The sequence below is a fragment of the Sinocyclocheilus rhinocerous genome, unplaced genomic scaffold (genome assembly GCF_001515625.1).
Source record: "Sinocyclocheilus rhinocerous isolate Xijiao unplaced genomic scaffold, SAMN03320098_v1.1 scaffold450, whole genome shotgun sequence".
In the NCBI taxonomy this organism is placed as follows: Eukaryota; Metazoa; Chordata; class Actinopteri; order Cypriniformes; family Cyprinidae; genus Sinocyclocheilus; species Sinocyclocheilus rhinocerous.
This window is the reverse complement of record NW_015653457.1, coordinates 644,027-660,966: the sequence shown is the minus strand read 5'-3', so window position 1 is coordinate 660,966 and position 16,940 is coordinate 644,027. Positions and strand designations below refer to the sequence as shown.

The following is a 16,940-nucleotide window of genomic DNA, read 5'->3' as shown; positions in this document are numbered from 1 at the left end:
TGCTCAAGAAACATTTATTATCAACGTTGAAAAATGTTCATGTTTCTGTCAAATTTTTAAAATCCTTTTGACAAATAGAACATTCTAAAAAGAAAAAAAGAGAGAATGTATTTGAAATAGAATAGTAATAGAATAGTAAGAATGTAATGCATCCTTGTTGAAACTTTTTGTATTAAAAAAAATAAAAAAATAATATATATTTTTTTTTTTTAATTACTGACCCCAAACTTTTCAACACAGTAGTCCAAGTATGAACTACTTCATTTAAGTAAAGACCAACCCACACGTTCAAGTACATAGTTTATTATTATATCATCACATTTGTTACCAGCCGACTACAAAAGTGTAGTAGCTTGTATTGCACTGCTGCATCATGAAATGTTCCTTCCATTGACCCTCATGAGAACATGCAAACAAAAGAGAAAAAGAGCGATTGCACAAGTCATCATGTATCTTTCACTCGAGCACTGCTCCCTTTTAACACTGCGAGCGGTTTTGCGATAACTTTAGGAGATGTGTTCAGTCACCTAATGATCAAAATGTACAAAACATATTGTTATGCTTCCTCCCTTAACAATCCTCACTGGCTAATAACAGTCAGCATATTTGCTACAGTAGCAGAGAATACAAAAGCAAATAAAGCATAAGAACAATTAAGGCACTTGGGTTGTTGGGTTTATTCTGTCAAACAGATGTTCCTTCTTTAGACTCTTCAGCTTCCTGTGGACAGAAAAAAAAAAAGTCAAGGATACTGATACATTCCATATGAAATATATGCTAGGCAAAGATTGACAGCCCTACATTTGTGATTGTTTGGAAAGCGTTTATAATGTACCTTGCCATGTAACTGTTCCTGCAGGTTCTTCACGGTCTCTGTCTCTTTGTCCAGCTCTTCCTGAGTGCTTTTCAGGAGCTGTTGAACTTTAGTGGCTGCCTGGCCGAGGTCTCGCGTCAGCTTCTTCTCTTTCTCCAGTCTCTCCTGACATAGACGCATGCAAAACATACACTGTCAGTGAGCAGAGTTCCTGTATATGCTGGTTTAAACTTGAGATTTTGAAGAGGTGTTGTAGGAACCTTTAGTTCTGCAGTTGGTCCTTCTCCAGCAGCTTTCAACTCTTCTAACTGAGCCTCGAGATCCCTGATGCACTTCTGAGCCTGAGTGGAAAAATACATATATAAACACCCTAAGAATTTCAAATTGTGAATAATAGTCTACATAATATTCTAAATAAAACTTCATTTAAAAAAATGTAATTTAAATTTAATATAAACAAAAATAAAAAAAATAAAAAAATCTAATTTAATTCAATATCTTCTGAGCCTGAGTGGAAAAATACATATATAAACACCCTAAGAATTTCAAATTGTGAATAATAGTCTACATAATATTCTAAATAAAACTTCATTATAAAAAATTTAATTTAAATTTAATATAAACAAAAATAAAAAAATATGTAAAAATCTAATTTAATTCAATATAAAAAAAATCGAAATAAAATTCATTTACTAAAATAAAATGAATGAAATAAAAACGAATTTAATTTAAAACAAAATCAAATGAATTAAATCTCAAATTAAATAAATTAAACATCTAAATAAATGTAAAATTAAAATGAAATTAAATCAAAAAGAAAATCAATAGCAAAAGAAAAAAATAACTTAGAAGCCATACTAACAAAAATTATTAAATTAATAAACAATTAAAAGAAAAACAAAAAAAGAACTAAAATTCAGTTCAATTAAAAAAATTCTAAATAAATAATATATACAATATATATCAAAAAAGTTAATTTGAAATAAAATCACTTAAAAATAAATTGAATTAAGTGTAAATCTAAATAATTAAAATAAACTCAAATGAAAGGAAACTAATCAAATTAAATATTTAAAAAATACATAAATATAAATGAAATAATTTTTTTTTATTTAAAATTAGATTAATTTAGGTCCTTTTGGCAATTTTATTGATCTGGTTTTTGTTTACGTTTATTAGAGTCCTTAATATTAAATGGACTAGCTTTTATGTTGTCATCCAGCATGAAGAGATCCAAACAGCCCTCTGAAATGAGTCACCTGTTCATAGTTGTTTGCAACCTGTTGTCGAATGTCCTCTTCTGTCTGCACTTCATTTGTTGCCTCCTCCAGCTGTGTTTTCACCTGTAAAGTTTGACATTGAGGAGTATGAGATGTAAGTTTCAGTCACAGTTACAATACCCTCACACAGCAGCACACAACAGCATATACATGTACACATAGGCGTGTACTTTAATCGCTCAAGACAAAAAATCATGCCAGAGAGCTGTCTTCATGCCAGGCAGCACATAATACATAAAACATGCTACACCCTCCTTCACCAAAAGACTTTTATGAAAGACAAAGAACACAAGATGCACAAAACACACACTGGGAAATGAAAACAGATACAGTTAATACATGCACAACCAGTACTGACCTGAGTAGACGGTGTGCTCTCCTGTTTCTGAACTTGCCGAGTCACTTCCTGTAGCTCCTGTCTGACCTGTAACGCACAGCTGTCACTCAAAGTAGAAACCCAAGTGTCCACCTGAGACAAACCCATGTGAAACTTACCAGTGAAAGTTCTGCTCTCTGTTCCTGAGCCTCCGCTTTGGCTGATACCAGCTGGACCTGAGTTTCTGATAGCAATGCCTTCAGCTGAGAAGAATATAAAAAGTCACTTTACCTTCCGTGGGTAAAGACTTCTTACATAAAACTTAAATTAAACATTATTATAATATAAACGACAAAAAGAAAAACAAACAAACAAAAAAGAAAAAAAAAATCTAAATTTAATTCAGTTCAATTAAAAAAGCAAAATAAAACGGTATAAATAAATTGAGATCAACTGAAATCGAATGAAGTGAAAATGAAATAAAATATAAATAGTGCATTTAAAATAAACCAAGATCAACCAAAATGGAATTAAATGTAAATTAAAATGAAATATCAAAATACTACAGTAATTTTAATTAGGGGGGGTCGTTTTACCTGAGACATCTCTTCTGCATACGTTTGACTGATGGTTATGGACTCCAGTTGTTTCTCCAGCTGTGCTTCCAAAAGCATCACCTGCCCCTTCAGCTGCAAAGAACCAAGAAATCATACGTCTCTGTTAAAACACATTTGGAAAACTCATTTGGTTTTAAAGCAACATGAGTCAGAAACCCGATAACAAGTCCCCAAAACTGAAGAACAATGCTAAACGTAAGCATGCACCTGATCCGTGTCTTGTGTTTCAGCATTTATCTTCTCTATCGTCTCTTCTAGAACCTTCACCTGATCCAGGGCCTGTGGGAGATCCATACAACTTAAAGGGATAGTTCACGCAAAAATGGAAATTACCCCATGATTTACTCACCCTCAAGCCATGCTAGATTTAGATGACTTTCTTCTTTCAGATGAATACAGTCGGAGTTATATAAAAAATGTCCTGGCTCTTCTGAGCTTTATAATGGCAGTAAATGGGTGTTATTTATCAATAGTCCAAAAGAAGTCCGAAAAAGTGCATCCATCCATCATAAAAAGTGCTCCACACAACTCCAAGGGTTTAATAAAGGCCCCTTGAAGCAAATCGATGTGTTTGTGTAAGAAAAATATCCATATATAAAACTTTATAAACCGTAATCTTTAGCTTCCGCTAACTGTCGTACATGTGTTCACGAGAGAGAGTGGCGCTCCAGTGGATGACGTAGGCGTAGCGTAAGCTCCGGTGAGAAGTGACGAATGCGGAAGTGCAGAGGAGAGAGCAAAACAAAACACCAGTCATGAATTAGAAGTACAAAACGAGGATTTGTAAAGAGAAATGTTGGAGGATTTCGATATAAGACAACATGAGACTGGCTTTCCTTTGCTGTAAACAAAACTTGGTTCTCGTGAGATCAGCATATTCTCACTGGAGCTTACGCTACATCTACTTCATCCGCTGGAACGCCACTCTCTCGTGTACATGCATACAACAGTTAGCGGAAGCTAGAGATTACGGTTTATAAAGTTTTAAATATGGATATTTTTTCTTACAAAAATGTATCTATTTGCTTCAGGAGGCCTTCATTCACCCCCCGGAGCCGTGTAAAGCACTTTTTATGATGGATGAATGCACTTTTTTGGACTTCTTTTGGACTATTGAAAAATAACACCCATTCACTGCCATTATAAAACTTGGAAGAGCCAGGATATTTTTAATATAACTACGATTGTATTTGTCTGAAAGAATAAAGTCATATACACCTAGGATGGCTTGAGGGTGAGTAAATCATGGGGTAATTTTCATTTTTGGGTGAACTATCCCTTTAAGCATAACCACTTGGATGTAGTAAAAGGTCACAAATCCAACATCAGCGAAGGACGTTCTTACCACCTGTTTTTGCTGCTCAGCATCTGAAATCTTTGAATTCCATGTGAGCTCACCGTCCTCCACACTCTTCTGCAGAACTTTCAGCATGCTCTCCTGTATAAAACACACAACATTTACCCCAAAAAACTTTATGAAGGCCTACTAAAGTCAAGGTTTCATGAAAATTTTAGAGATAAAAAAAAGCTACATTTACAGAATTTGACATGACGGTTTCATTCTGCTTTTTAAAGATATACATTATGAGATTAATTATGAATGTTTTATTCTATAGTTATAGCGTTTAAAGCAAGATTTTTTACATTTGTTTTCTTGACGTTCATCACTACTTCTGTAGAGTCCTTTAATTTATTGTGCACTTTTTCTCTTCAGGTTTTTACTGACACCTACTGGCTTGGATGTATGAAAAAAAAAAAAAGATAATCTGATGTCGACATGGCAGCCGCCATGATAAGAACCACTTTTTTCTAGACCATTGATATGACTGAAGTCTCATGTGAGTGTAAATCAGTTTAAACATATTTGCCAAAAGTACTTTTTTTAAAGACCTGCTTTAAAGAATAAAGTCTAGTCAATATTTGCATGATAAATGTGTATCACTGTACCGTTTCACTGAGAGTTGTTCTGTACTGTTCACACTCGGCCTGAAGTGACCTCTGGCTCTCCTCTGACAGGGCGAGCTTCTGCTGCAAATCCTGACACATATTCAGATGAGCATAAAACATGAGAAGAAGAAAAACCGTGCATTGAAGATATGTGTGCATAGAGATGATCTCTCACCGTCAAATCTGAACTTGACACTGTGTGCTGCTGTTCTGCTGGACTGTGTGCCAGGGTCTTCTGTGCTTCATGTGTGAAAGCTTCCAGCCAGTTTGACTACAACATGCATTTTTTAATTAAATTACCTGTACCTGTTTGAAAACTATTAACAGGTATACATTTTATTAAAAAAAGGGCAAATTCTAACCTGATGTGTTTCTATGCTGATGTGAGGGAAGAGTTTCTGGAAGGTATTTCTGGTGTCTGTCTGGAAAGAGCTCAGCTGCTGCTCAATTTCACTCTACACACACACACACACACAAGCCTTTGATCACTAAAAGAAATTGAATTATACCACAAGAAAAGTGTAGTTTTAGCCAACTACAGCATTTTGATGATAATGAACACGCCATTCGTCATGGTTTTTGTGTATTATGTAGATATACAATTAAGTGTGTGTTTATACTGTGCGTGTATATCAGGGTTACCTGTGTAGCCTTGGCTTGGCTCAGTCTTTCTTCACTCAGCCTCTCAGCAGAAGCCAAAGCCTCCACCGCAGCATAGTTCTTCTCACGCAGCTCCTGAACACACACCGACACACCACAATCAGATGTGGATAGATTTGTAATTTAGAGCTGGATGTATTAAGGGATAGACAGACAGATGAACTGGCAGGTATTTTGATATGGATGGACAGACAGGTTAGATATGGACAGATGTGCAGAGCAGATATGATGGGCATAGATAGATATGGACAAATGAGTGGGTAGATATGGACGGACGGGTTGAGTTGATGTAGACAGACAGGTGATTAGATATGGCTGGACAGATAGATATTGATGGATGAGACATGGACGGGTTGGGTAGATATGGATGGACGAGAAGGTATACAAGAATGGGTTTGGTAGATATGGATAGACAGGCTGGGTAGATATGGACGGACACATAGGTGGGCAGATATGGATGGATGAGAAGCTATATATGAATGGGTTTTGTAGATATGAATGGATAGGCTGGGTGGATATAGACGGACACATAGGTAGGTAGATATGGATGAACAAGTAGGTACATATAAACTAGTTGGGTAGATATGGTCAAACAGGCTGGGTAGATATGGACAGACCGACAAGTTGGGTAGATATGAACAGTAAGTTAGTTAGACATGGATGGAGAGGTAGTTATAGATGAAGGAGTAGGTGCATTTAGACGGACGCTTGGGTAGAAATGGATAGACAAGTAGGTATATATGAACAGTTTGGGTAGATATGAATGGATTGACTGGGTAGATATAGACGGACACATAGGTAGGTAGATATGGATGGATGAGTAGGTTTATATACAAGCATGTTGGGTAGATATGGTCAGACAGTCTGGGTAGATATGGACTGACGGGTTTGGTAGATATGAACAGCAAGGTAGTTGTATGGACAGATATAGATGGACAAATAGGTATATATGAACAGGTTGGGTACATATAAATAGTAAGGCAGTTGGATGGATAGGTAGATATAGATGGACAAGTAGGTAGAAATAGGTATGTAAGAACTAAATGGGTAGAGATGGATGCACAGGTAGGGTAGATATGGGCAGACAGACTGGGTAGGCATGGACCCATGGGTTGGGTAGATATGACAAGAAAGATAGTTAGATGTGAATGGACAGATAGGCAGAAATGGACAAGTTGGATTAGTATGGATGGAAGGGTAGAGATGGATTCACATTGCTCTTGGCCTTCATTCTCTCCATCTCTTCTTTAAGCTGTTGAAGTTCATCCTCCAGTGAGATCATGCGCGCGTCCTTCTCCAGACTTACAAAACCAAAAGTCATTATCAGAAGCATAAAGGGGAAAAAAGTGGCAAATATCTGAAAGTATTGATTTTTCCGTACATTTCTGCCATATGTACATTAACTGACAGTCACCACTGATAAGCTACCACTAAATATTGTGGAAAAACTTAATTTGCTGTAAAGTTGCTTTGCAACGATTTGTATCGTCAAAAGCGCTATACAAATAAACTTGAATTGAATTGACAAAAAAAATAAAATCTCTCTTACTTTTCAAACGGTGGCTCTGCTTCAGTGGTATCAGCCTGTTGATATAAAATTATAAATCAATTAACATGTATTACACACATGCAAATATTATCAAATGCTCCACTCACACTTTCCATCTTTTCCAGCTGAGCCTGTAGGGATGCCACCAAATCCTCTTTCTCTTTCAGACTGATGGATAGAGAGAAAGAAATTCAATCCAAATTGTCTACAAAATATACTTAAAGAAAGCAGCAGCTGTATTACATACCAAGTTTTAAGTTGGTCGATCTCTGCGGTGTATTCCCTCCGTTCTGTGTTGGCCTCATTTACCCTGAAAAACAGGTCCATGTTTGGATCAGAGACTAGATAGCCACATATGCACAGATAACTGAAGTTCTAGTAACAACAGGTGTGATTGATTCCATCTTAATTTGAAGATTAATTAAATTCAGCATTAAATATCATACCTATTCTGAGTTTCCTCAGCCTGAGTTCTCTTTACTGTGTCAAGCTCCTCCCTCAGCTGATGAAGCTCTGCCGCCAGTGATGTCAGCTGGTCTTCCCTCTCTTTCAGACTGCAAACAAATACATCTAAATACTCATGGTACCATTAAACTTTGAATATGAAAAAATTTAACTAAACGTAGGGATTCATTCACATGAATCCAAACAGAGTTCACCTTACCTGCTCCTCAAATGTTCAACCTCCTTCTGTACAGAATCAAAACAGGGATGAGAATAGTATCATTTTTCATTCCGAAAGTTACATGCAGTACAGTATCTGATATTAACCTGGTTTTGGTGCATTGCAATGGCAACTATATCAGAGTGCCAAATATTTGTACCTGGATCTGCACCTGTACTGCTGCTTCCATCTCCACAGAGGGCTTTTCCTGAGACAGCTGTGCTCTCAGTATCTCCAGCTCTTCACATCTGTCTTTCAGCTCTGTCTCTGTAGCACGCATACGCTCCTGGAGTTCTGTAAACAGAAATAATTTCCATCTTAAAGTTGCTACAAATAGAATATGGCTCTGAATGTCTTCTACAACTCACTGTTTCCATCTGGGAACACTCATATTCATATCAAGTGAAAGATGTGTGTTTGTGTGTACTGACCGGTGAGGGTCTTGGCTTGCTCTTTTGCTGCGTCTGCTTGAGCCTGAAGAGTGGTGCTGCCATGCTGAGCCTCACGGAGCTCCTCACTGACGCGATCCAACTTCTTCTGCAGAGCCTGCTCTGCTTCCACATGGGACACCTAAACACGGACAGAGAGACTAGTAAAAAGAATGTAGTTCACCCCAAAGCAACCATTCAATATTTTGTGTAAAAGGCCAACATTTAAGTTAAATCTAAAGCTATTGTACAGCTTCATTTGGAAAGTAGCAAAGTATAGTGCTTTTTTGTGTTTTTTGGAGCCTGATAGTCTGTTTTCACCATATATTTTCATTGTATGGGATTAATGCAAGTCATGCAGGTTTGGAAAAACAAACTGTAAATGACAGTATTTTCATTTTTAGTGCACTATCCGTTTAATATAAAAAAAATTTTTATTAAAATTTGGACATGGAGTTTTAACCACAGGGGTTTACATTTCTTGCATAGCTAAGCTGAAAAATAAAGAAACCTAAACAAAAATACCAACCAACCCATCCACAGATAAACACAGACAAAACATCCTGAGAGAAATACAAGACATCAAAAACAGAGGCATTCCCTTTAAAGTTATATTGTTATATATATGGTGAAATTCCTACCCAGGTGAAACTGAATTATCATGGTACAAAGACCACAACAACCTCAAAATGATAATATAACAGGAAAGAGGTCAGGGGTTTGGGCCTACTTTTGTTTGTTTGTTTACTTTTGTTTGTGCTAGCTGTTCTTCGGCAGCCGCCATCTTGGTTTCCAGAGTCTTCCCTCGCTCTTCTTCAGCATGCCGAGCGGTCATGCGCTCATTCAGCTCTCGGTTGAGACGCACACAGTCCTGACGCAACTTTGCCAACTCTGCATTCTGCCTGTGTGCGTGAAAAAGCCACAGATTCACATAAAAGAAAAGGTTGGATATGACATTTTATACCTGGAGGCAGGTTCAAAGCTAGTTTGGGGTGTGTAGACCAGATTCGATCCTGCATCTCCCACATGAGCACTAAGGCCACTGCATGTTCTAACGACTGTAATTTCTTCACCAATCAAATGCAATTTCACAAATAGTCTGATTTTTATATTTTCTCAAGAAAAACTTAAGTGGCGCTTGTCTGGGCAAAACTCGATGGCAAAATTTGCCAGTGCATTTCAATGTGGTTGCTAAGGTCTTCTGAGTGTGTTTTAGCACATTGCTATATGGTTGTTAGTGTGTTCTGGGCAACTGTTCACTGGTCCAAGTCAAAGAAACCCATGCTCAAGTCTCTCGCTCAGGTCCCTAGATATGTCTCCCTCTGTTCAGGTTATTGGATTTTTCCCCACCCAGTTTGGCATCCACCAGTTTACATTTTTTGTATACTTTTTTCATGTCTATAGGGGGGTGGAAAGAGTTACGCCAAAGTTTGACACTTCATTGGATACACTATAAGGTTACAACGGGACTTTGTGCGTAATACCTGCTTTCGGCCTGGCTAGTGGCTTTATTTAGGGCATCTCTGAGAATAGAGTTCTCTTGTTGCATACGGGCCAGCTGAGCATTCGGTCCGTTCTCCAACTGCTCTTGCAGGCTTTGAATCTGTGGCCACACAAACAAACAAACCATTCAATAACCTGACAACATACTACCCAGCTTAGTGAGAAGGAAAGTGTGAGAGGCTGGTGACTTCTGACCTTGCTGTTGAGCTGTTGTGTCTCCTTAACATGCTCCTGGTCGGAATCCTGCATACGAGCCTGAAGAGCAGCAATCTCCTGGCCACGGGCGCTCAGCTCAGAGCTCATATGGGTCTCTACGGATGTCATCTTGCTCTTTGCAGAACTCAGCTCCTATTAGCCAGAGCAATGAGAGTCAGAGATAGAGTTTACCAACCAGACCCTCAAGGTTAATGTCAGTTTGCCAAATAGGACATATTCTTGATGTCTCAATGTCACTGTTGGTCCTAGGACAACATTCTTATCAACCAATCAGATTTATGAGATAGGGAAAGGGGAAGGGTCAGAATTAGGGGTTTACAGATGGGGATAGGGAAATCTCAACCAATCATATCTCTGTTATTAAAGTAGTTAATGGTTATGGTACAGGTAGGGATAGTGTTAAGACTAGATTTTGACAGGAACATTGCCCCATCCATTCATCCTCCAAAACGTTTATCCTTTGTAGGGTTGTGGGGATGCTAGAGCCTATCTCACCATCTCAGGCAAACACCCTGGACGGATGGCCAGTCCATCACAGAACATTGCCTTGGGACCAACAAAATAATTTTTTTTTCAATAGTCACTCAAGACCTTGCTCTGAAGAAGCTTGATCATGAGTAGAAACTATCTTGAACCTCGTTTGTTCAGCTATGCATGTTGACAGGCGTCACCTTGGTAAGCTCTCTGACACGGGTTTTGGCTGCAGCAACATTGTCCTGCTCAGCGGTCAACTGCTTTTCCTTCTCCTCCAGCTGCTTCTTCAATGCCGCCAATGGGTCACCCTTCTGAGATGCCTGCAAATAAAAGAAGGAAAGAGATATGGGTGCTAACAGAAAGAGACAAGTATTAGGGGTTTGAAGAGGGGTTGATCTGGTGTAGAATTTGTACCAGTTGCCAGGAGTCCTTTCCTGCCTTCTTGCTGATGATCTCAAAGAGTTTCTGTGTCTCCGACTCGTTGAATGATGCACTATTCAGACTGGAAACCACAGTTTTATATGGTGACGGCTGGGGGACATTGACCGTTTCCACAGAAACCACTTAAAAGAAATTCAAAATTAGGATGGACTGATGAGGGTATTGCAAAGAGTGCCAGTTTAAATGGCTACTATTACATCTGTCCTAGATCCTAGATGGATATGTCCAAAGGATACTCACCTGGCTCAGCCTTCTTCTTAGACTTCTTCTTGGTTGGAGCTTCAGTTTTGGGTTCTTCAGCTTTAGGGGGAGCAGCAACCTCAGGGGCAACTGCTGCTTTCGCTACCACCTCTGCAACCACTGGTTCCACCTTAACTACAACTTCTGGAACCACTACAGGTTTGACCGGGGCCGGTTCCATCTTGGCCACCTTCTTCTTTTTCTTCTCCTTGGGGGAAGGAGCAAGTGGGGTCACCACAGCATTTACAGTGGGAGGGACAGCACACTCAACAATCTTAGGAGCTGGTTCAGGTACAACTGGCTTGGGTTTAACTTCAGGTTCAGGCTCAGGAACAGGCACAGGTTCAGGTTGGGGTTCTGGTTCAACTTGGGGTTCTGCTTTGGGCTCACTGTTCTCAACCACAGGTTCAGGTATAGGCTCAGGTTCAGGTTCTGGAAGGTTCCCATTTGGCTTCTCCTCCTTCTTCTTGGCCTTGTTTTTCTTTTCAGATGCCTTTTTCTTCTTGTCAGAGCGCTGGGGTTGGATCTTGCCCGAGTCTTGCCTCTGTTTGGCCAAGGCTTCTTCATATGATGTCTCCTTCATGGAAAAAGTTGACACAAGCGTAATGCCAATGGCAGAGAACACCATGAAGCCACCAAACACCACAATTCCCAGAGTTTGAGGGTCGTACACATCCATCTTTGCTCAGTCCTTTCACTCCTAATCCTGATCCTACAAATATGCAAACAAGGACTATTTAATGTTAAGGACTGTTGAATGTTAATGACAACATCCTAGCATTTCATACAAGTACCAAGAACCATTTCACACAAGAACTTCTTATTTCTTGGACAGACATAAAAAGCAATGCTAAAATAGGGTGACCATACGGGCCATTTTTACGGGACGCGTCCTTGCCAGGATTTCTATATTGCCTAAAATATCCAGGTTTTGGCTGTGCAGATCGATCGTTGTATGACATTCACGAGAGCTACAGAGAGCAGAGCAGACGGCTCCTTATGCTTTCGAATCACTCTCGTGGTACTTTGGTGTCATTCAATGATCGGTGCGCAGCAACGCTTCAAGTCGAACGAACGAACAAACACGTGCGCATATTTGCATCGCTTTGATCGTTCTCTGTAGATCTCACCTTCTCACGCGCCACGATTGGTCGATTATATACAATACCTGCATGTTATTGGTCAAACTACTTTGGATGTTTTAGGCAATATAACAATCCTGGCCAGGACGTGTCCTGTATGAACGGCACATATGGCCACCCTAGCTAAAATGTATCCTGCATTTTTGCATCCTAACATTTATACTCAGTAAATGCCCAATTTAATAAGTTCTGTCCAGTTGTAGATGTTTTAATAAATAGGCCTACATAATGTTTTGAAAGATATTCTTCAAGAACTATTTAGAATATTTTCACATAAGTGATACACTGAAGTGTTGTTAAACTGGTACATTGGTCTTTTGGACTTGATACTGCCACCTATATGTGTGGATGCAGCATCAAGATAAAGCAAAAGCTTTCAGTTACTGACATTTCAGTACTATATTTCCATCTTGGTTGTGTATTAATCATTTGGCTAGTCAGGGCTCGCAAAATCGCTGGCCCGACGTCCCGGGGCTATTGTGTTTTCCAGTCGGGCTACCAAAATGTATCACCACTCTGCCTGACGGGCTATCTTAAATACAGATATCCCGCGGGTCCTTAACTCCTAAAGTGAGTTTTATCACACTTAAAGCCATAAAAAGTTTTAAATACGTTAAATGGTATAAGAAATGTCTTAATTATAATTTCAAGAGGTCTTACAGTTGGGGACGGAAAGATAAGAGTTGCAATACGGCTGGATTAAACTTCAAAAGGCAATGATGTCATTGAATAAATATGAGCGCTGCACGTTTCAAGTCAAAACGCGGCTCGGATGTCTTTATTTGAATGTATCTGAAGGGAACCGACTGTCCTCAGAAACGTGTCACTGGTATTTTAAATTAATTTGACATAATTCCTGATAAAGCAGCGTTTATGAGCACGGAGCTGCTTTGTGTACAGTCGTTACCGGGGAAACCGCAATATTTCAGCACTCCTAAAGCGCCACCTCGTGGCAGAGAATGAATTTGCATTTCCAATAAGCCTTTCTAGCTGTTTATGGTCAGATCAATGCAAATATCAACTAGGGCTGCACGATAAATCGCATGCGATTTACCACTGATTACAGAACTGGCTTTACTGACAAGATGCACACTAAATATCGCATGCGATTTACGTTTTAAATTGACATAATTTATATGCTTGATTTATCCCTTTTCATAAAAATGGTCTAAAGGCTGAAACGCTGTTGTATAATTTATAAGAATTTTGTTTTTGTGAAAACCTGTATCTGAACTGTAAATCATGTAATTTTATGGCTCAATACTGTATGTTACTATAGACGTTGTCCAACCCCACTCATACCGTGTTCATTTTACTTGTGCAGCTCTTAAAATGGGTCATAAATTGCCTTAAATTTATTTTTTTAAATTCTGCAGATACCCTGTAAATAGTGAAATAAATCCTTCCTTCCTATTTGTTGATATTTGTGTATTGAAAATATTTTTGATTGACATTCAAACTCCTATCTGATTTTCTATATTTTAAAAAAAGTGTTTTTTTTATTTGGGCTAGCTAAATTAATTTTCGGGCTACCAAACTCTGAAGAGTACCTGCCCGAAGGGCTACCAGGGATTTTGAAATTTTGCGAGCCCTGCTAGTCATTTGTTGAGCTTACATAAAAGGGCAAAAAAAAAAAAAAAACTGGTTGCACAATGCTGAGTGGTTGGCAGTAAAAAATAATGCCTTGAGACAGTGTGAAAAATCTCTTCCTCTTGCAAATTTTGAGAAAATTTCTTGCACCACCACAACTTTTGCCTACCATTTCAGGTTATGCAACACCCCGCCGAGACCACGCTCCTCAACATTCTCTCTCCCACACAGAGAGGCATACATTCAGTTTCCAGAGGACAGGTCTGTGTGCAGCAGACCACAATAACCTTCCCCCAACTTCACGTTTGCACTAGCCAGTGCAAATCTTGCCTGGAATTTCTATAGAGAGGGAATCTAAATATCTGCCTCAGGCGATCAGGTAAGGAGGAATGCTGACTGGGCTTAAAGGAAATACTCTTTACAGCATATAACTTAACACATGCATTATAATTTAAAAACTGCTTTGTTTTTTATAGAATAGCCTTAAAGAACGCCTACAAAAAGCCTTGTGGTGGTGCTATAGCACAGTGATGATATCAGATGGTGATACCACAATACTTGTTCTAAACAATTACCATGGTATTTATGAGGTACTTCAAATAACACCATAGTATTAACATGGTGCATATCCAAAAACATGGTAATACTGATGGTTTGTTAGTGAAAGCTCGTGAAATGTGATCATGAACTCCTCAGATATAGCTCTAAAGAAATACTGTATTAACATGTTAAACAATAGTTTTTTTTTTCTTCTTGCAAATATTTTGCTGAAATTATCACAATTTTGGATCCACATGTGAGGACCAGCAGAGAGAAGACTTGGCAGACAGGAAATGCAGAGCTCATATATGCAGGACACATACTCCACATCTGAACGAAAGCAGGCTGCTTTCCTATGTCGGGCATTAATCCTTTCAGGAACATTGCTGAAGTTACATAATTCCATTTTATCTGCTCTTTCTTTAAAACTTATTTTAATAAGCAAATTGTTATCCCCCAATTTTCAACTTAATGATTTCTTTGATTTGATACAATCTATAAGTTTTTTTTTCTTTTTTAACTCTCTCTTCCTCTTGAATGAACTGCCACTTAAGCCTCACAAATCAAGGAGAATATTAGATGCATTTTCATGAAGAACACAATAAAAGGCCATTGGAAACTGTTAAAGTAAAAAGGCATCTTGGATGATTATTAAGGGTTAAAATGTTAAAGTCTAAAGACCGTACTTATAAGGATATTTCAATATTTTAAATCAAACGCAAAAGACACAAGGCAGACAATCCCGCTACTCAAAACGGTACAAAGCCAAGCAAGACAACTTAAAAGAAAGTCTGAAACTATAAAGCATATAAGGACACGTACTCTTCGCGCAGAAGAAAAACGCTTTGAATCAGATTACCACAACACACAACACAAATTATTTTCAAACACAACCAACCTAAACAAAGATCAGCAAGACAACTTAAAAGAAAGTCTGAAACTATAAAGCATATAAGGACACGTACTCTTCGCGCAGAAGAAAAACGCTTTGAATCAGATTACCACAACACACAAGTTCAAACTACTTGAGAATGCAAATTATTTTCAAACACAACCAACCTAAACAAAGATAATTTCAACACCACCGTCAGTCAGACTGACAAACTTTAGCCACTTGATATTACAGCTGCATTGGTGGTGAAAACATACATAAGAGTGCTAAAAGCGCGCGCTTACCTGCGGTCAAACTCACAGTGATAAAGAATCGCCGCGGACTTTTGGAGTCGTGGCACTTTTTGCGAGTTGGCGCAGCGTCCGCCTGTGAAGCTGATGCGCGATCTGATGCTTACATCTGATTGGATGAGCGCCTGTCAATCAACGCTCTTTAAACCAACTGCGTCACGCGTAGTATCCAAAAGCATGCGATGGGAAGCGCTGAGGGCTATGAGTTTTCGGTGGGATGGAAGTGAATGATGGAAGTATTTCAAATATAAACATAAAATATCGGATGTAATACTTCAAAAGCATTATTTAAACATTTAAACACAAGAGACCAATTTTCTAATATTACCCTTAAAAGGTACTTTGGTGGTATTAGGGAGGTTAAGGCATCAGTAATGCTATGGTAGTTTGACATTTCAGAAAGACTGGCACTTTTGTGGGATGGGATGGGAGAATTTTTCTGTGACCGTTTGCAAACTGCTAAGGGGCAGTGCCTAAATGGCAGCCAGATATTTGAGATTTCACCCCCATTTAATCCTCGGCCAGGCACAAGTCTCAAATCCACATGGTCATCATAATTAATTTATGTAGCACAAACAGAGCAGAAAGAGTTCAGTCCCAAAGTTAGGGTTTCTCAGGATTAGGTTTTTTGTTGTTGTTGTTTAAATGCTTACCGTAGAACATAACACTACAATTTGCGAGTTAAGGTGCAAGAAAGCATGTATCGTCAGCCTTGACTGAACTAGAAGGGGAGAATATTGAGAAACATGTTTGCTAGCAATTGCAAAACCCATTATCTTTCCCCTGTTCGCTTCAATAAAGCTTAAATGGCAATATGTTCCTCTCAAATTTGTGTAGGTTATGTAATTAGTAGCTCTGAAGACTTCCAGTAATCTGAGATAACTACAGTTTACACTGAGGGCAAATAATTGTCACAGAGTAACTGTTTACAAGATCAATAGTTCACATATGTGGAAAGAGAGTCTTATCGTGTTGTGCTACTGTTTGTTAGGATTTAGGTTGTGCTGTATATGTGTCGAAAGGCCTTCATGTAAAGATGAGAAATAATTGACTGAAGCTACTCCTAAAATGCATGCTCTTTGCTTTTACCCCCGTTATTCATTAAGTAAACAAGCAGGGCCTTTTGTTGCTCTGTTTGCTAAGGATTAAAGCCTTTGCAAACAAATTTATACTGTATTTGTAATGTTTGTATGATTATTGTTAGTGGTGCTTGCTAAGGTGCAAACATTATTGAGTTAAATATCCCCTGAGATTGAGAACTTAAGTGTGCAACTCAACCTACACGTGAATGTCACCTTAAAACATGCAGCTTGTTGATGAGACATGCAATTACTTTT

At 38.5% G+C, this 16,940-nt stretch overlaps 1 protein-coding gene across 5 annotated transcripts; it reads right to left on the bottom strand.

The window, feature by feature from the left end:
• Positions 1–287: 287 nt before the first annotated feature.
• Positions 288–15,649, bottom strand: LOC107715739 (ribosome-binding protein 1-like). 5 transcript variants are annotated; one of them, XM_016521921.1, is made up of 28 exons: positions 15,598–15,649; positions 11,150–11,861; positions 10,883–11,031; positions 10,666–10,788; positions 9,974–10,126; positions 9,760–9,878; positions 9,006–9,177; positions 8,279–8,417; positions 8,008–8,141; positions 7,848–7,873; positions 7,630–7,737; positions 7,431–7,493; positions 7,291–7,351; positions 7,184–7,218; positions 6,848–6,935; positions 5,617–5,709; positions 5,337–5,429; positions 5,150–5,245; positions 4,975–5,064; positions 4,373–4,465; positions 3,235–3,306; positions 3,007–3,099; positions 2,590–2,673; positions 2,453–2,518; positions 2,074–2,157; positions 1,075–1,155; positions 836–979; positions 288–720 (listed from the first exon to the last, which is right to left on the bottom strand). In XM_016521921.1, exons 2-28 carry the CDS (start codon positions 11,826–11,828, stop codon positions 685–687), a joined length of 3,174 nt encoding a protein of 1,057 aa, XP_016377407.1. In that variant the 5' UTR covers positions 11,829–11,861; positions 15,598–15,649; the 3' UTR covers positions 288–684. The 5 variants fall into 5 exon arrangements, with proteins under 5 accessions (XP_016377407.1, XP_016377408.1, XP_016377409.1 ...); XM_016521922.1 differs by having other exon boundaries at positions 7,848–7,870; XM_016521923.1 differs by having other exon boundaries at positions 9,024–9,177.
• Between the last annotated feature and the right edge of the window lie 1,291 nt (positions 15,650–16,940).